Source organism: Alosa pseudoharengus, unplaced genomic scaffold (genome assembly GCF_046254945.1).
Source record: "Alosa pseudoharengus isolate Yale_2024_CS ecotype anadromous, Long Island Sound unplaced genomic scaffold, YU_APseudo_1.1 YU_APseudo_1.1_scf_18, whole genome shotgun sequence".
NCBI classification, from domain to species: Eukaryota; Metazoa; Chordata; class Actinopteri; order Clupeiformes; family Clupeidae; genus Alosa; species Alosa pseudoharengus.
Genome location: NW_027468650.1, coordinates 8270281 through 8290280, shown reverse-complemented (window position 1 = coordinate 8290280; position 20000 = coordinate 8270281). Strand labels below are relative to the sequence as shown.

Here is a 20000-nt window from a genome sequence, read left to right as displayed (position 1 = left end):
TCATTTTAAAAAGTAAAGAAACACAGCCTGATATTTTTTATATTATAATGAAACTGGGCTACAGATAAGAAATACATACACAATCCACTTTGTAATTTGTAGTAGGTGTATTGAAGAATGCAACGGAGCATTCATCTTGGAATTCCTATTCACTTGGGGAGAACACATTCATTTGGGAAATAGCTCTCTTTGCAGCGTATCCAGGCGCGCATCAAATAAAGACGGCCGCGCCAACAACAAAGAGAAGTGCTATTGTCATTCATGAGCCTCACCTCTGCCGAAGAGCCCTTTGGGCAGCTATCTCAAATCAAACAAACGACAACTTTCTCTCACCTCTCTCTGTCTCTATATATTTCTCTTTATCCCTCTCTCTCCTCCCCACTCCTCTTTTTTCACACATTTCCATTGCTGTCACTCAGTCTGCACTGTTCAATATGGTGCCAAGAGTGATATCTGTGTCTGACTCCGAGGGAGCCCCAGTGCCACAGGAACGGGGAAATGAGTTTTCAGGCAGAGAGCGACGCCTCTTCGTCAATTTAACGCCTTTTCAATTTCACACCTAAAAGATTAAATACCAGACATCAGTTTCTCAACAGGGCCTGCGAGATGTCTTCATTTCTATTTTCTTTTTTTTCTTTTTTTTGTGGCTCGATGACCAGCTGGATCTCAGATGAGAGCTACTTTCGCCTACTTAATGAGGGGGCTTAGGGTTTACGACTCCACCGTAGGCCTGCACCCGAGATGGAATGGCTTTCTAGTATGGTCTGGTATGATAGATCCTGTCCCCTATGGTTTTCTCTGATGAGGATGGAAATGTTAGGTTTAGGTAGACAATTGTGCATGTGTGTGCTTTGAAGCCTATGAGGCCTAGACACGATGCCTTCTTTTGACTACAAGGTATCATACATACTTTGTGTTATCCATACGCTTTCCATCTTGGGTGGTGGACAGTGATGATGTTTTAGAGGACGATGAAGATAACGATGATGCAAAATATACACTTACTCTCTTTCCGGGAGGTCCTGGTGGGCCAGATTCTCCAGAGGGGCCAGGGGGACCCTAAAGCGCAGAGGACACACAAAGACAGACAATGTGAGTGGACGGTGGAAGTTACCAGAAGACAAACAACAGGCCAACTAAACTAAACTCCATCTCCGCAAAACTTAAATGGAGGAGAGCTCGATCTTTGAAGCTTTATTTGTCATGACAGCGATTAATACATCATTTCCTTCACTGTTGCTTATGGAAAATTAGCTCTAGATGAAGAATCGGGGCAAAATCAACAGAAGGAGCTGATTAAAAAGTCAAACTTGACTGGGTGGCATCAGAAACTCTGCTCTAAAGGCCTTTTACTGCCACTGCCGCTGCTGTGGCTTCTCTATGCCAGTCTCATCTCATTATCTAGGAGTTAATTGAAAGCAATCAAAACTAATTTGGGCTTTGCATATTGCAAATGTTTGAAGAACGCCCAGAGACAGTACAGACAAAATGAGGGAACAGACAGAAATTTGCAAAGCTGCTCGGGTGTGTCATATAAAAATCATCTACCGTTAATCAGTAAATAAAAGTCGGCAGTTTTCCCCTTCAAAGTTGGGGTTTTATTTAGAAAGCTAAACCACATTCGTGACACTTCAATTTAAATGGTGGATAGGAAGGAACTCAAGCCTCTCTATTACTTCCCCTCCTGCTCAATAAGCAGTGAGATAACACAGCAAACACAGAAAGCTGAGAGTGCAAGGGACACACAACAGTTTTCCTTATCTCGATGCTTGCAAATGAAATTTAAAGTTAAAGAAGCTGTTCTTAGATAGTTATATTGTTAGTATTACATTTAGAATGTTTGATGATATAAACGTAATCTTTTTACTCTGTAAACAGTACAAATACAATCCCTCCACTGTGTGGTAGGTGAACATTCCCAGGGTCTGAAACAAATCAAATGAACCTGTGGGAATGTGAGTAGCTGCTCAGAATACTGCGTAGTAGTGCCTACTAAAAGCGTACATTAGTGGACCTTAAAAAAGAACGCACGGCAGCATTAGCAATGTTTGCGTTTGGGTTTGTGTGTACTCACAGCTTGACCGGGTTCTCCATCATCTCCCTTCTCTCCTGGTCCTCCATCCGTACCCTGAAAACCAGGAAAAAGAAACAGTATGAGTTGAATGTGTATCTTAGCCTCACCGTATCCACAGCAGCTAGTTTAAACATGCTAAATGAGTGACGCAAGAGTCGGCACACATCTTTTGTACTTACAGCAACGCCAGGCTCACCAGGAGGACCGGGGTCTCCGGGGAAGCCAACAGGTCCCTAGCAACAAGCAAAGAAGAAGGTTTGCATATAAAACTTCATAACACCCAGCTCACACAAGGAAACGTCTCAGTAGAAATGTTCTCTGAATAAATTCACGGTCGCTAAAAAATGGTGCGGAGAGCAAAAGCCCCAGTGCTGCAGTGAGCATTACCATAATAAAGGGGCCTTTCAGCATCCCATCTGACAGAGCCTTGGTGACTCCGTTAGAGCGTGATGCTCACTGATGCTCTGCTGCTCCGATTTGTGTATGATTTATTACAGTGCATTGTTATTGTGCTTCAGCTACTACTGTACATGGAGCTATTGCCAGTACACTGTACCAAGTAGCCTATAGACCCTTTCAAGAGAGTTCCATTATCAGCATCATAGTTGGCCCCACAAGGCTTCCGTTTTAACATTCCATATGTTATCTTAATGCAGAGGAAGTAGATTGGGAACCAAATAGAACGTTCAAGCATTGTTTTTGTTTTTATTGTTGAAAGGGTCTATAGGTATGTGTAGCAAATAGCCAGTGCTGGTTCACTCACAGGGTTACCCTTGGGGCCATCATCTCCAGGGGGTCCCTTGGCGCCGGGAGGTCCAGCAGCACCTGGTGGTCCAGCCTCTCCCTTCTCTCCCCGCTCGCCTTTAGGACCCTGAGGGAGGCAAAGGAACGTGCATGCTCAGTCAGCAGAACTAAAAGGGTAATGGGGTGTTATGGCTTTTCCACCCAGCAGTCACAATAACTGATCCCAGGTCAGGTGGCAACAGTGTCCGATTGCGGTGATGTATGTTCGGGGAAGGGAGCGATAACGATAACGATAACTCCATACATGCTTCCTGACATCTCCTGAGTCAGGGGTCTGCTTTGCCGATGGCCTTTTCTTTACGGGCCCACTTCCAGTCAAGTCCACCCATCAGATTTTCTGATGAAACCGGCATTCTCTGTCTAGTATGAGCTCTTAAAAATGACAGAGATGACTACTATTTACCTCACTGACACGATGGAAGGGTGCTCTGGAGATATCGAACCTGTCGACATTGATCAGCCCTGCCTTCGATCTGTTGTGTCTCCCTGAGAGCTTTGATGTTTGGGAGGCAGACAACTCGTCAATGTGAGATGACAGGCCACCACTAAGTCTCTAAAGTCCAGATAACAGGAACAACAAAGTGCCCACCCAAACATCTACTAATCTTAGTTAAGCAAGGGGATAGTGGACTGATTAGTGGTAGATTAGTAGCTCTCATATTCTCTTTTAAACTCTTTGGCCTGTGTAATCCTTTGCCTCTAACAAGCAGGAATTCACCTGCTAAAGTATTCAAGTATTCTAAGTGGAGTCCTGTTGATTGCGTCGGTTGTCTTAGTGACACAACAGTCCATGGGGGTTGCCAGTAATGATCTTTGGAGGGTCTGGTAATTGATTTAATTTGGCTGCCATTTAAGGGCATCGGCAATTTGGAGGTGGCGTTGGGAGAGAGGGCTATGATGGGGCATCATCATGGGCAGAAGGGAGAACTCAGGGAGAGAGAAGCTTTTAGCTGGATGTCTCAATCAATTTTTTACAAACACAGAAAAACACATGGCCAGACTCTCTCTCCCACGCACACATACACGTACACATGCACATACTGAGTGGGGAATATCATATATTAAAATAAATACTAACGACATACATACGTCAATCTCCCAGAACATGGAAATGTCTCACAAAGACACACACCGGAACACAGAGAATGGGTGCTGAAACACCCCCACACAAGCAGCAGATAGGGGAGAAGACACACACCAGAACACAGAGAATGGGTGCTGAAACACCCCCACACAAGCAGGGGGTAGGGTAGTAGGGGAGAAGACAAACTTACTCCAGTTCCAGGCTCTCCAGCAGGTCCAGGATTGCCAGCCTCTCCTTGCTCTCCCTGCCAAGCGTCACACACACACACACACACACACACAAACACACACGCACACACACACACACACACACGCACACACAGCACAGGTTAGAACTGTCATTCCTGTCACACAGTCTGTAAAAACATTAGCCGGACTCAAATCATGATTAATGCGGCCATAAACATGGGCTTTATTAGCCTGTGTGTGCTTGCATACTGAGGTGAGCCCGTGACAGCGTTATGGGCTGACAGTTTTGCTACGCCGGCCGGTCTGGATGTGGTAGGGATGGCCTTCCATGTTTCATATTCTCAGGCCATTTTGCCAGCCAGGAGCTGCATTAAATATTGATAGCATTGGGACAGAGGCCAAACGGCCGTAAAAATGGACAAGGGGGGGGGGGGGGGGGGGTAGGTGTTGGAGCTGTTGTAAAAGGGACATTAATGGTGTCAGGGTACTAATTCAGACAAAATGGCTGGCTCCCCCAAAATGGAATGCGCCAGGAGAGGGGTGGGGGAGAGATTGGGGAGCTAAGTTGTCGTGAGTTGGTGCCCAACGGGGAGGCAGGGGCACAGGCTCTTACCTTTTCTCCCACAGGACCCATGCCACCAACACCGCCAGGAGGACCTTGCGCACCCTGGCCAGTGAGGAAAACAAGGCAACGGTCAGGATATCACAAGTTATCACTTTTGTCTTATGAAAATCAGGTTTGTGTGCAAGACAAAAGATACAGATGGAGGATTCACTTACATCAGCACCACTTGGACCTTGAGGACCTCTGGGACCAGGGGGTCCGGGAGGACCCTGTTTAGAGAGAGGGAGAGGAGGGAGGCGAGCATGTCAGAACGATCTCTACAGTAATGGTCTACAACTGCTTCTGAATGATGCATGCATTTTGCTTTGTTTCTCTCCAGCACAGCTGGGTCCTCCTAATGACACATGCGGGATCAGATGACTCACCATTGGACCCACGTCTCCGTTCTCGCCCTTCTCGCCTGGCGGTCCAGGAAGACCCTGAAAGGAAACAGAGAAAAAAGCATTTACCGGCCGCTCTCCTGTCGTCAGAGTAATGTGCTGGAGTGTGGTTCCATTATAAAGTGTAGAGGGAATTAAAGGAGAGCGTTCATGGGGCATAAGTAAGAGGACGTCACAGAGTGGACAAACTGTACACACGCAGGCATCTGCAGCAGTCAAGCTATAATTCCACTAATAACTTCAGAAGATGCAGAGTCACATTAGAGAGATATAATTTACATATAAGGATGCTGCAGCTTAAAACACACAGTGAGCTCCTTCCCTTCCAACAGAGCAGAACTATATAAAGATCCTCAATTTATGCAATAAATATAATGAAGGAATAATAATAGAGTTGCTTGCCATGACGTAGATAGGTCATTAATGCATTAGTTTGAAAGGCACTGATTTACATCCTGTCCATGGGCACAGTATGGCTCTCAGGAGATGCACAGGGTGGGTTCAACATTTATCTATCAAATGGTTCCTTTTGTTCGACGTGGCAGGGAGGTTAATGGCAAATAGAAAAAGAAAATGGATTTTGATGCAGCCACTGAAGGACAGTAGGCTTGCCTGCACCTCCATTTCTCCATATGGGGGGAAGGCAGAGACCAAAAAATGGAGGGAACAGTTAGAGAGGAAAAAAGGCCATCAGTGTTGCTAGATGATTTTACTGCCAGAGATACAGCAGCCCAAAGGAAGCACGCTGTTCCTCCTCCCTCCTCCTCCGTGGAGCTTTTCCTGGGGTCATTACAGAGGGGGGGGGGGGGGGGGCATTCTCCCCTCATCTCCCCACTGCTGAGCGCCTTTGCTGGGGGTTGAGAGGGGAAGAGGAGTGGAGAGAGTGGATTGTTCGTTCCGGGCCATTCCGGGGCCCACCCTGCGGATAGCACTGCACCGAGACACCTTAACAGCCGTCCCATGGTGAAATGGCACTTATGCAAATCAGCCGAAATCTGTTTCACGCCATAGGGGCGCGCCGTTAATGGCCGGCGGTTTTAGAGGTGCATGCTGCATGCACGTGATGCCCTTTTGTCTTCTCACTTTCTACCAACCCCCCCCACCCCCCCACCCCTCCCAACACCACCCTTCACTCTCCTCTGTTGAATGACTCACATTTCTTTCCCATGCTGCTGTGCAAATTGGAGGTTGATAGCAATTGGGAGGGTAATTAATGGGCAATTCAGTTTTATGCACACGCCTCAGTGTGTTCGTCTCTTCAACTCGGCGGTGATGATCTGCCCGATCCAAACAGGCACGTGGGAGAATAGGCATGGGGGAAATGATCGTGTTGGTATGGGGGCAGTAAAATGCCACTGCCCCCTCCCCCCACCCTCAGCAATAAACCGATTCACTTTAGCATTTATATATTTCATTGCTTGCCCTCTGTGAGACTCATCTGATGTGGATGCGCTATCAATTCTCGAATCCTTCCCTCCATTTGGTTCGCCTGCATCCAAACCTCCTTGCATGTATGAGTTATATCTATATCTATTTCAGAGTCACAATTCAAAGGGGCCCAGACTTCATCACCCGGAGCCGCTGGGTTGCCACAAGGACATCAAAAGGTCCAATCCTTGGCTGCTATTTGCACGGCAAATAGCCCGGGCGCGTCTCTGGCGAGCGCTGAGCTGGCGCCCGTACACACACGCGAATGCAGATGCCTGTGGCTTTTGGCGCGAGACGTTTCTCTGTACCACTGCAACTACTCACTATCAGTCAAAGGTCATTAGTGGCGACAGTTATTATGCGGCGCAGATATAGAGGGAGACAGAGAGAGAAAGAGAGGAAGAGAGAGAGAGAGAGAAAGATAGAGCATTGCCGGGGTGGAATGATCTTCGGGATGAGGTCAGTGGACGGGATTAATAACATCAAAAGTGCATTACGCCCAATTAAAGTGCAGTGGAGTCCAATGACTAGCACATTTGCGAGCGCTTTAGTGGGCTAGCACCAGGCGCCAGTCCGAGTAACTCCATTACGCTGACAATGTCCCGTCCAGTGGACTGAGGGGATAATTCATTAAAGCTGGAATAGGAGAAGGCCCCGCTCATCAGGAGGAGGGAGGAATCGAGCACGGAGGAGTTGTGCTGCTTATATTTCGAGAGACAACTATTAGTGGGTGTTCCTTCTGATTGCCTCTTGTTGCGTGCACTTCACCTTTGATGACTTCCACATTATTTTAGTCACAAAAGCCGGCAGCACAGGCGGTCGGATCGTCCTCTGTACCCGTCCTCCTTCCGCCTATCTGGCCCAGTTCGCCGCCGGCGCTGTGCCAGATCAGGCCCGGGCATGGCCCGGGTGCGTGGCTCCCATCGTCTCAGCGGGTGTCTAGGGGAGAGAGCTGCTCCACGCACAGATCTAGCTCTTCTGTTGTTTTTGCTCTCTGCACGAGCGTTTCACTGGAGCTGTCAACAGCTCTTTGATTATGCTGGTTCAACGGAGGGGCAACACGCAACACTATATGGAAAGGCCAAGCAGCCCCCCTGTGGATCTTACCTTCAAACAGTCTTTGAATACAGAGCACGTGGCTGCATAGAGGCTTTATAATCAACTGGTCTGTGATGAGTTGATTAGTGTTATGCTATGCTAGTGATATGCTGCTATTCGTATCGGGCTATTGTTTGGAAGGCTGGCGAATAGAGCAGTGATGTGGAGATGGGCAACAGTGGGCAATGACTCACCTGCAGGCCTATGGGACCAGGGGGTCCGGGGAATCCTCTGGATCCCTCGTCTCCCTTCTGACCGAACATGCCCTGCTGTCCTCGGGGACCAGGTTCTCCATCGCCACCCTGTGAGGTGAGGGACAGGACAGAGTTGATCACTTGCAGACTTGTGTCCAACAGAGAGCCTTTGAGAAGCGAGAGACACAAGACGAGCAGACAAGAGCTTGTCCGTGACGCATGTCAATACTCACAGCAGGTCCAGGAGCGCCGATAGGACCCTGCAGACCAGCTGGACCGGGAGGACCCTAGGGGACAGAGAAAGGATGTTATTATAAGAGGCTCATGTACATGATCTGACGAGAGTAAGAGGTCATTCTGTCTTCCAGAGTCTTGACTTGACTCAGGAGAGCATGGCTAGAGAGAAGAGAATGTGTGCTTACCTGTTCACCTTTGTCTGCTTTGCTTCCCTTCTGTCCTGGTTCACCAACCTCTCCCTGCAGCACACAAACAAATGTGTCACAACTGCCCTCTCAACATCCAGTGCTGTTACCCCCCCACAAAAGCTAAATATTTTTTTGAAAGGCATGAAGCACAAACAGGTATTTTATACTTTTATGTATACTAATGCATGCTTTTTGTTTTACAAAAGTACAAAAGAGATAATTGTCTGTATCATAGACAAGTGTCACATTATCAAGTACAATGTATGCAACAGTAGGTACAGAGCTAAAATACATTAAATTAATACCACTTAGATCTAAAACGATTAATCAAACATCTCTACATAATCTTTGGACAGTGTGCTTAGTGCCCTGAACAGATTATCGATGCAGAGACAGTTGGTGCAATGATAAATTACAATATCTGGAAATATGCTTTAGAAAGACATGGCACAGACAATAAATTAATGAATAATTTCATGTTTAGACCATAATTATCATTTGGGGCTACTTTGGGAATGATGATGGATGTGCATAAGAGGAGAGGCAAGAGACAGATCTGCCGTGCAGATGGCAGGGGTGTGGAGATGATGATGAGGATTGATGACTGGTCCCATCTTTTTCTAAGCCTGGGCCAGCCAGGATGCTGACTGATGGTGGCAGCATTAAAACAGCAAAACAGCAGCCATTTTGGTCCAGTTTCTTGCCACTAGTATACGTCCAGGACAGCGGAGGGCGAACTGACCTTGTCTCCGTCCTCTCCGGGGGGTCCCTGAGGACCAGCAGGTCCTGGAAGACCGACCGGGCCCTGGACACCATCACGACCAGCTGGGCCGGACGGTCCTTTCTCTCCCTGTGAGAAAACACCAAACGCCACACCGTCAGTGCCTTTATGACTCAGTTGTAACACTGTGGTATATTAAGATAGCTGAGCTACTGACATGGCTAGATAATTATAGTGGTGGCATCTTACACAAAAACAAACCTTTGTGTTTACAAGTTCTGTGTCCAAGTGCCTGTTTTAGTTAACCTTTTCTTTCCTACTTTAGCAAATAGCTGAATCATGCAGTAAAAAAAGCTTTATGAGATGGGATCTGATTTGACTGCGATAGCTGATAGAGCGGTGTCCGTCACTCACTGGTGCACCCTTCTCTCCAGCGGGGCCTGGGGGTCCCTGAGGACCTGAGCGTCCAGACAGGCCGATGGGGCCAGCGGGTCCAGCAGCTCCTCTCTCTCCTGGTGAGCCCTACAGACGCAGCAGAGACAAACACATGCGTCAGTGACCCAGGGCTAAACTGAGGGTAGCATGCTCTCTATAGATTCGTTGTGACATCCAAGACAGTGCTGAGGGGTTGGTATGTTTATACACAATAAGAGCAATTATGTGTTCCCATACAACATCTTTACATATGAATGAGTGCATAATAATACTTATAATATATATAATATATAATATAACCATCAGTCATTTTTCAGACATTTTTTGAGGACATTTCAATGTGATTGTGAAACAGAGGCACTTCATGTGAAAGGATCTTGTATTAGAGACAAGATCCCCAGTCTGTTGTTCTCCTTCTGGTGCTTCCCCTTCTCTTCTTCTCTCCTCTTCTCTTCTTCTCTCCTCTCCTCTTACGGCACTGTGCGGAATCGTGGGGCCTTCAGGTCATCACTCAGCACTCGTGGGCACAGTTAAGCCCCATGTAACAGGCATAAGGAGACGGATGTGCAGCCTCTCACTGCCTTGAGTGGGCCCTGCAGGCAGCCTTAATCTAACCCTGAGGCCAGCCATGATTGCACAGGTGTCAGCTCAACCTCTCCAGAGGAGCCCTTCTGGGCACTTGGCAACGGGGGGGTGGGAGGGAAGCTGGGTGACGAGATCGTTGGTTCATGTCTGATGAGTGTGGCGGCTGCTTTGCCGTGTTAAGGATCTGTTACCACGGGCGTGGGTGGCATGAGTCTGTCTTTGGGAGTGTGAGCATGCATGTGCATATGACTGTGTGTGTGCGTGTGTGTGTGTGTGTGTGTGCGTGTGTGCATGCGTGTGTGTGCGTGTGTGCATGCGTGTGTGTGTCATATGTGATGTACTTATCCCGAGTACCACTAACAGACAGCAGGGGGGGTCGTTTCTCAGAGATGGCCTCACCTACCCCCACCCCTAACGAGAAGCAGGGAGTGATATGAACTAGCAGATATGAGCAAGTGATCAAAACACCACAATGATGAATAATTCAAGGTGTGAGGCACAGTATGCTTTCTCTGCCTCTATCTCTATCAATCTATCTCCCTCTCTCTCCCTTACTCTCTCTCACTGCCTATCTCTCTTTGCACGCATGGGGTTCCATTTATAAAGTCACAGCATCTTCACCCAAATGCAAATGGGCTTGACAAATCCTGCTGAATTTCAATGGGGTCTCCGCCATGATGACTCTTGGCCCATCCAAACTAATCTCTCCGCTAACGCTGTCAAGCTTCACCAAAGAACAATTACTGAGAGGCACCACTGTACTTATCTGCTGTCCGTAGGAAAGAGTAATCCACACAGAGGAGGAGAAGAATGTCATTTTAATCCAGAAAAAAAGGGGCCGTAAAGACAGCCGGGCTATGCCTCTGTTGTGTTTAATCGAACTTGGCAGCTCCCCGAAGCTCGGGGGGTAATTATGAAGTCAGACCCCCGAATCTATCAGCTAGGGAAACCCCTAGGCGTGGAGGCGCGAGTTCCAACTTTTGCTCTCTTCGGGGAATAGATTGCAGCTGCCCCCTAGTGCTGGATGCTGTGCGTCGTGAGGGCAGATGTTCACGCTGCGGGGTGCAAACTGGACCTCCAAGCGGGCGTTGGAGGTGGGGAGTGGTCAGCTACGGTGAGATTGCGGGGTGCCTGACGTGGACGGCGGGGTCTGCCCACGCTTCCTCTCGGCCCTCGGCGCTGCGCCGCGCCGTCTGGCCCTCGCCTGCCAAAACAGCTGGCTAATGGCCCCATTAGGTCTAAGCGCCGCTGGCTGGCGCGGGCCCAAATTGGACCCCTACGAGCGCCAAAAGCGGCAGTGGACATGCAATCATTTCACATGAGTTGAGGGCGAAACCATGGCAACGGGGGTACTTACGACTGGACCGGGTGGACCCTGTGGACCTTCTCCTCCTTTCAAGCCAGCTGGACCCTGAAATAGAGATAGACAAGTGGATGAGAGTGCGCAGCAGAAAACAAAGCTAATCAGAAAAGAGGCAGCAGCAAACACACATAACTCCAGAAGCTAACACTTTTGGGACCGTTGGCTGGATGGCTTCAGACTTCAGACTTCACACGCCTGTACAGTATGTCTGTGCAATATGTCTCTCCACCCACCACCTCCCCAACCCTTTCCATAGTCTCCCAGATGCTGGACGCTATCAGCCCATACTCAGGTTGCCTTTAAGTGGGGATTTCTTTTCGGGAGTCTGCCTGACTGGGTACACTTTTAATCTGGCGACCAACAACTGCAATCTATACAGCGCTATCCCATGGAGGGGGAGAATGAATACTGATCTCCCCATTAGCCTACAGTTTACAGAGCAAACTCATGGCGGGACTTCCAATGGACACGCACAACAACAGAAGGGGCTCTCACTTCTCATAAAATCAATGGGACCGAATCAATTGGATCAACATCAACATAAATTGCTGAACCAATTCTTGGCAACACAGAGTAAAGAACCTTTAAGACTGTTTAAGACGAAATACATTTCTATTCATGGTCAGGGGCTGTTGATTTTTTTGAGTTTGAATATCACCAACTCTATCCAATTGCAGGACTCATTCTAGTGCTGCGCTGGGTGCAGTTACTTTGTGCACTGTGTGGGCAGTGGGCAGCCGTGAGCTGGGGCCGATCGTGTGCATGTGTGTGTGTGTGTTCTAGACATGCTCCGCACCATTAATCTGCGGCGGGAGCGAGCCAGGGGCAGGCGCCGGCTGAGTGCTGCTGCTGTGCTGGAGTGCTGTGTCTCCAGTGGCTATTTATCGGCCTGCATTTTCTCCTCTGGCAGCTTTTCATTAAGGCTATTGGAAAATAGGGGAGCCTAGAGTAAACAACCAAGTGGTTGGTGTCTCTGTGTGTGTGAGTGTGTGTGTGTGTGTGTTTGTTTGAGTGATTGTGTGTGCGAGTGTGTACAAAGATTTCCATATATATTTAGTGTGTGTGGGCTAGAGGGATGGTGGATGTGTGGGACTTCTTTATTACCTTCCCCAAAGAGGTTATGCTTTTGGGTTGTTTGTTAGTCTGTAAGCAGGATTATGCAAAAACTAACAGTCTGATTTTCATGAAACTTTGAAAAGTGTAACATGGGCCAAGAGAGAATCTATTACATTTTGGACTGGATGTGAATCATGGGTGAAAATCCACAAATTTAGTTTCACTCTCAATAAAGAACATTGCAGCATTTCACCTCAGCGGAGGTCTGAATCCTCCAAGAGCATTTCTGGCTTGTGTGGCTCTGTTTTATGTGTTTGTTTGTGTGTGTCTATGTTTGGGTGTGTGTGTGTGTGTGTGTGTGTGTGCCAGCACTTGCACACGTCCCAACAAATGCTCACAGCTCCCTCTCTATAATGAGACTGGGAGGCTTCTCTGAGCCAATAAATTGCAGCAGCAGAACACAATCAGTCCACTGGCTGGCTGTACTGCTCTGACCTTGAGCGCTCCGTGCCCAGTACCCAAGGCCCAATGCAGCCCAATCTCCAGCCCGGGCTACATCTCTGTGTTTACATTCTCTAACCTTCATCATGTGCATATTTTCATTTGAACAGCATGTCCTAGTAGTCAAACAATAGAAATGGAGTTGGTGTTACTTGATGAGAGCCAATGGGTCTTCTCCCTGTGTCATTTATAGTGAGTACGTGTACACGTACAGGGACACAGTGAAATCACTCAGGAATTGGAAGTATTTGTAAAAAAAAAAAATGGATAATATGCACCGTATCAGCCAGACTCCCATGGGAGTGCACCGATTGCTTGATGTGATCCATCCCAACTGGTTTTAATGAGCCTGGTGTCCACTGCATGACTGCCTAGTGTGACTGAGTAAACGGAGGAAGTCTTGGGGACTCCGGGGGATTAGGGAGAAGGAGGAGGAGAAAGAGGAGGAGGAGGAGGAGGAGGAAGAAGAGAGGGGTACGTACAGCGGCTCCAGGGAGACCTCTCTCTCCAGGGAAGCCTCTCAAACCCGAGGGACCGTCTTTTCCAGAAGCTCCTGCGGGACCTGGGTCTCCCTAGGGAAACAGCAGAATCGAAAATAATGAGAAAATATAGAAAAGGCAAAATGGAATAAACACATTTGCAGTGCAGACACAGTGTGCAACAACATAGGTAAGCTGTACATTTTCATAATCTGACACCTCACAAAAGAAAGTATGGTAAAAGCCTGTCACGGCTAACTCTGTCTAACGACTGAGACATTTTGTTAAGCCTTGTTCAGTCTGTCACATATCATCAAACATGTGTGCACTTCTGTAAGATATTTGTACTTTCTCTCTCAACATCGACATTTCCGACAATGGGTTTAGTTCTCACAGCATGTCCTATTAAAAAAAAGTGAGCAGTTCACAATGTGAACACGTCCACGTCTCACTGTGCTCTCCAAGCCCTCGATGGCTAACAATTACAAGAGCCTTTGAAGACAAGAGGTCCAAATTACACAGTGGGAGAAGTATGACTGCATTCATTCAGACGCCTGTAGCCTGCTCTTTGAATAGCTGACCTGTGGCTTTTACAGAAGCATATTAGCTAGCTAGCTCTGTGGTGACTCAGTGAAATAATGGGAATGTGGGGAGAAAAAAAAAAAAAAAGTTAGCTGAGGTTTCTCTGGGTCACAGAGGTTGTGAGGGAAAAGGGCCCAGCTACTGTGCTTCTAGCCCTTCTGTGATTGGCCCGTGACCAGAGGTCCAAGCTGCACTGATAGGCTATCTCCACATACTGTATAGATGGAGGGAAGGGGATGGCTATTAGGGGAAAGGGAGGCTGTGACTTTGTAATGCCACTGAAATTGAATGAAACACAAAGTCCACTTCAAACTCCTCTATTCTTTTAGGGTAGTAGTTACTGCTAGTTGATAGTTTTCTGGTGCCGCTGAATAGAAGACGAAGGGTGTGAGCTATCCTATGCTGTGTATTGTTGTTGTAGTTGCTGATGTTTTACCTTGGCACCCTCTTTACCAGCAGCGCCAGGAAGTCCCTGCTCTCCAGGGGGACCTGGGGGTCCAGGGTGTCCTCTCTCACCGATGGGTCCGGTCTCTCCAGTGGGTCCCTATCAGAACATCACACTCGGTCATTCAGTAACATTTCTGTGTTTTGGAGATTTCCACAGGATCTTACAGGGTCATACGGAACATACCTGTGGTCCCACAACTCCTCCAGGCCCAGGTGGTCCGGTCTTTCCTTGGAAACCCTGATGGTGGGAAGGAAGCGTTTAGAAATCATGGGAAATGGACAATGGAAACTAGAAAGCACACAAGTCATAGTGTCATATTAAGTACATTGAGTCACTCATAGAATGTGTCATGATAAGATGATAACTTCGTATTGATTCCCTAAACATAGCTTGTTCAGTGCTGTTGGAACAGCGCATACACCACTATCAATGCTAGGCTTTGATACAAATTTGAGGAATGAGCTTCAGTACAATATAAAGGCAAAACAAAGTCAGGCTAACATGCTACTAGAAGTGGTGCTAACCAAACTAGCAAACATGCATAGCACATGCATTCAATTAAACATAATGTGATGTCAGAAAGATAAAAATATATCCAGATGTATTCTTTCAATAAGAATTAGTGTTTTTTTTTTACATTTATTTAATTATCATGTTTTGTTTAATTAAGTAATTGTCATGTAATTATTATGATTATTATTATTATTGGGGGGATTTGTGTACTTTTGAAATGTTAAACATTGTATTGAATATTCATGCTTTTAACTTGGAATACATTTCAAATTGGAATAAATGCCTCTCACAGGCATTTATTCACTTACTCTCACTTACCGCCTCACCACCTAGTGGTAAGAGGAGGTATCACATGGCCCGCAGGGGCAAACATGATCCTCGTAAGTGACAACTAAGAAGTCTTGGCTGCAATAATAAGGTTAGCAGTGCAAGGACACTACACAAGCAAGTGACACATTAGACTCACAAGGGCCATTACACTATAAACAGATTAGATTAGATAGGTCTACAAGAAACAAGAATCTCATAAAAGCACAGACACATGATCAGATAGTGACTAACGTACAGTGAAGATAAAAAAATAGAGCTGTCATTATGTATAAATTTGAGATAAAAAAATCCTTACGGTGTTGCTTGCATTTGGCAGCATCTAAAGGCTTCATGCAAACTGATTCACAAGGCTCTACTACACACATGCAATCTACAGAATCATCTGTGTAATACAGCAATCAATGGAAGACAGGGAGCAGTAATAGACTTAAAGACTTCACTAAAGAGAGGCACAGAACACAGACACGATAATAGCCCCTACAACAGTAAACATACAGTACAACAAACATGCAATTTGAGGAGTAATAGCAGTGGCGATTCAAGCAGTCACTTCTTGCCAAAGCAGTGAAGTACATTAATAGGTGAGGGCTACTAAGATGTGATTATGATGCTATGCAATTTTCTTCCAGCTCTTGAGCATCTTACTGTGAAGGATTTCTTTTCATCAGAGTCATGATTTTAGCTCTAACCTTTTGTGTTATTACTTGTTCCATCTCGCTTACTATTAGTGCAATCCTGATGATGATTATTAGTTGTATTACCACTCTCATTATTATTTGTCAAATCAATATCTATGAAAATAAGGCCGCCATGAATCAAATATCATTGAGCGCTTCCTGAAGCGTAACCGCCTAGGGGTGGGTGGGTGTTGGTGTAGGGGTGGGCATGGAATTGTGCTGACGGGCAGTTTACGTAGCAGCGCTCCAATCAATGCACAGGGTGGACAGTCCTGGAGAGCTCTTTGCTTTGTAATAAATTCTGCCGTAGCACACGCCCTAATGAAGCTCCTTATCGATGTCAATGGTGGCTGCCGCAAGGGGCAGGGAGAGTGGCCCTACACTAATGCGTCGCCGGGGGTGTGTGTGTGTGTGTGTGTGTGGGGGGGGGATGCAGACGAGAAAGGAGGGACTGACAAGCAGCTCTCTGTGGCGGTGGCTCACCGACGCTTTTACACAGGTTTTATTGGCTCTTTAGGGTAATCTAATCTAATCAAAGATAAATGCAAGCTGGAGTCACAACGAAAGGACTGGGATGCTAGTATGTTTAACCTGAGATAAGCTCAAACCCAGAGTTGTTACTTTGATTGGCTGAAAGAACTCATGTTTATATCTTTTTATTATTTATATTCTCTTCTTTTTCACCTGCACTGTGTTTGGTTGTGTTTGCCCTTGTCTTTGCATGCTTTTGTTGTGTCTATTTGGATGTATGTTTGTTCGCAACATCTGTCTGTCTGTCGGTCTGTGTGCATATTCACTGCTAGCGAATTATGGGAAGCTACAACTACCCAGTGGGCCACCGAGGAGTTCCTTATCAGACGGTTGCCAGTGTATTCAGGCCAAGCGTCAGTGTAAGCCCTGTGATTTTTAATGGCATCTCTCCTGGGCTGAGACTAGCAGCTGAATGAGGTGACAGTGTTTATCCCCCCTCCCCACCACTGCCACTCCCACCGTTTTAAAGCAGACAAATGGGTCCTCCTCCGCCAGCTGGCTCCGTGCTGCTCACAGGCCAATTAATATTACAACCAACGGGTTAGGGACATTTCCCTGCAAAGCTCCCTATTTTTCTCTAAGCCAAAGAGTGTGTGTGTGTGTGTGTGTGTGTGTGTGTGTGTGTGTGTGTGTGTGTGTGTGTGTGTGTGTAGAGAGCGAGCTGACAGACACGCGGGCCCCTGGGTTGGTGTAAAAGATCGCCGGCTCGCTGGGGAGACTAATCCTTCCGGGTGTGAAAGTTGTGGGCGGAGAGGGAGGTTGGAGGGTAAAGCGTCGGCCACACGTTCCCACACCCGGCGGGAAGAGTCGGCCCGGAGCCCGCTGCCCGCAGTCTGCCCCGCGCGTGTGCCAGCTCAGGGGGGGTGGGGGGGTGCGGCACGGCAGATCACTCACCGTCTCACCGCGCTGGCCAGGGTGACCGGGCAACCCGTCCTTTCCAGGTGGTCCCTGTATAGATCACACAGACACACGCGGGCATCAGAGACACCCTAGACGTCACTCACACACTGCACTCATCTCTGATGCCTCTCTACTGCCAGGAGGGTTACACTGCAGCTTGTGTTTGTGTGTGTGTGTGTGTGTGTGTGTGTGTGTGTGTGTGTGTGTGTGTGTGTGTGTGTGTGTGTGTGTGTATATGTATGCATGCGTGCACACTGCTCTCATCTCTGATGCCTCTCTACTGCCAGGAGGGTTACACTGAAGCTTGTGTTTGCGTTCATCATCATCATTCAGAAAATCATGTGTATTTAATAATGTAACAAAGAATGAATGACCAATGAATGTTAAACAAGCATTTAAAAAATAGATCAAATGTTGAATGTGGTCAGATAAATATGGGTTAAGATAAGATACTTACAGGGGGGCCCTTTGGTCCGGAGAAACCAACTGGGCCCTGGGGTCCTTGAGGTCCCTAGGATACAGAGAAAAACCAATGAGACACCAGGAGGGGCAATGCTATCAGTGAGGCCCTCACTCTCCCCACTGACAAGAGTGGAGCTCTGCATTACGCAGACTAACAGCACCACTGAGGAGAGGGATGGACATACAGGACGTAAACAGTCTGTCTTGGGCGGAAATCAAGAAAAAGAGTGGCAGGACACCAGACTTCGACTGGGCCATGGTCTGACATCACTCAGACTGGGAACAATCTGATTAGCCTTGCACGACTGCCTTTCATTCAATTTAAGTGGAAAACCCATATCTGATATCACTGGAACCTTTGGCGGGCTGGGTTGCCATTTGGCTGCCAAAATCCTTTTGTTTGAATTCCGCCCATGACTGATCTTCAAACAGGACCAGACAGACATGATTCAAGCGCAGACTGTGTGACCTTGATGGTCAGGTGCAGATTTGAATTCCACAGCAGCCTAAAACGACTTTAGCTAAATGCACAGATATGTTACAGTATTGACATAACCATCTCTTTAGCATGCACTGGCTCACAGGCACTAAGACATGCAGTTTCTATGTGTTGGCAGGGAGTTGTATAATGCATATAAAACGTGACTAAGCAAAGTGTAATGCTATAGATTTCTATACAGAGCATAAAAAGTAATGCTGACAGTTCATTATACTCACTGTTTTTACTGTCTGTACCAGACAATGTAAATGGCATACAAATAACACAAAAACTACAGAAAAGCAATGCTCTAAGCTCTATGTTTGTCACGAATCGAGCATTCTACTGCATGCATCAGTGAGAGAACAAAAGGTGAAGGGCAACAAATGAGATGTTTTCACTGAGAAATACAGAGTGAGAGAGAGAGAGAGAGAGAGAGAGAGAGATCAAGAGAGAAGAGAAAATAACAGCAAAACCCTGCACCCCACCTCCACATATTAACGACATTGGCAACCTGTAAGAGATTCTGTCATACTGTTTTACAACAGAGTGATTGTGCTGAAACGGCTGATGAGGTTTAGAACAGATCTTCCCCCTCACAACTTCAGCTCTGCTCTGCTCCTAACACAGATGAGTCATCCACACATGACTGCACAAGAAAAGCTCACTCTCTCAAACGCACACTAAAGGCTATCACATGCTTTGCTGCTCTAAGGGTACAGAGAGGCGCAGTGCATTGTGGGTAGGGACTTACTCTCTCGCCAGGCGGGCCTGGTGGACCATCATTGCCCGCTGTGCCCTGTGAATGGAAGAGAGAGAGACAGAGAGACAAAAAAAGAAAGAGAGAGTTTAGTCATTTGAGAGGATGTGGACGAGTGAAGATGGCTAACCTAAGGTCAGCTGAAAACAGTGCTTAGTGAAGGATGAGTACACCGAGAGTCCTCTTACCTTAGGACCTGGCTTTCCAGTAGGACCTCTTGCACCCCGAGCACCACGTGGGCCCTGTTGTTAGCCAAAACACACACACACACACACACACACACACACACACACACACACACACACACACAGAGGGAGAGAGGGAGGGATGGAGAGAGAGAGAGAGGGAGAGAAATAAACATAATGAAAAAGAGAGTTTAGTGACCTGCACAGCATCATAATGTTTGTGTCGGATGATAACACAATTACAATCAATCTGGAATACACACCGTTGGACCTCTTTGCCCCCTTGGACCGGGTTTGCCTGCCACACCCTTTTGGAGAGGGGAATAAGAGAAGAGCTAGTTATAGAGAGAGCCACATTTCAAACATGTCTTAAGGAAGATATCACCAACTGAACTCCACAGTGGGAGATGGGGGTTGGGGTGGGGGTGGGGATGGGGGGGTGTTCTGTAATTTGCTCCAAGCAGAGAAGGAGCCAAATTGGCGGCAGACACATTTCACATTGGATCACTGGTACTTTCTGATTAAGTTGGCAAACATAAAGCAAGCTGAGGAGAATTCACACTGACTGGTCCTATTCACATGGATACACCTATGAACATATCCGCAAAGACACACACGCACACACACGCACACACATGCCCGCACACATGAACGCACACACACACACACACACACACACACACACACACATATG

The 20000-nt window shown here is 47.2% G+C and overlaps 1 protein-coding gene across 2 annotated transcripts in view; it reads right to left on the bottom strand.

The window, feature by feature from the left end:
- col11a1a (collagen, type XI, alpha 1a) overlaps positions 1 to 20000 on the bottom strand; it is an 84657-nt gene that overhangs the window by 12869 nt on the left and 51788 nt on the right. For both annotated transcript variants that reach the window (XM_076290191.1, XM_076290192.1), the window contains 22 exons: positions 19570 to 19614; positions 19310 to 19363; positions 19116 to 19160; positions 17879 to 17932; positions 17416 to 17469; positions 14654 to 14707; positions 14459 to 14566; positions 13444 to 13533; positions 11399 to 11452; positions 9436 to 9543; positions 9043 to 9150; positions 8298 to 8351; positions 8109 to 8162; positions 7876 to 7983; positions 5141 to 5194; positions 4931 to 4984; positions 4764 to 4817; positions 4153 to 4206; positions 2838 to 2945; positions 2254 to 2307; positions 2075 to 2128; positions 1006 to 1059 (listed from right to left, as the gene is read on the bottom strand). In XM_076290191.1, the coding sequence (XP_076146306.1) occupies positions 1006 to 1059; positions 2075 to 2128; positions 2254 to 2307; positions 2838 to 2945; positions 4153 to 4206; positions 4764 to 4817; positions 4931 to 4984; positions 5141 to 5194; positions 7876 to 7983; positions 8109 to 8162; positions 8298 to 8351; positions 9043 to 9150; positions 9436 to 9543; positions 11399 to 11452; positions 13444 to 13533; positions 14459 to 14566; positions 14654 to 14707; positions 17416 to 17469; positions 17879 to 17932; positions 19116 to 19160; positions 19310 to 19363; positions 19570 to 19614 (1476 nt within the window). The remainder of the gene's footprint in view (positions 1 to 1005; positions 1060 to 2074; positions 2129 to 2253; positions 2308 to 2837; positions 2946 to 4152; positions 4207 to 4763; positions 4818 to 4930; positions 4985 to 5140; positions 5195 to 7875; positions 7984 to 8108; positions 8163 to 8297; positions 8352 to 9042; positions 9151 to 9435; positions 9544 to 11398; positions 11453 to 13443; positions 13534 to 14458; positions 14567 to 14653; positions 14708 to 17415; positions 17470 to 17878; positions 17933 to 19115; positions 19161 to 19309; positions 19364 to 19569; positions 19615 to 20000) is intronic.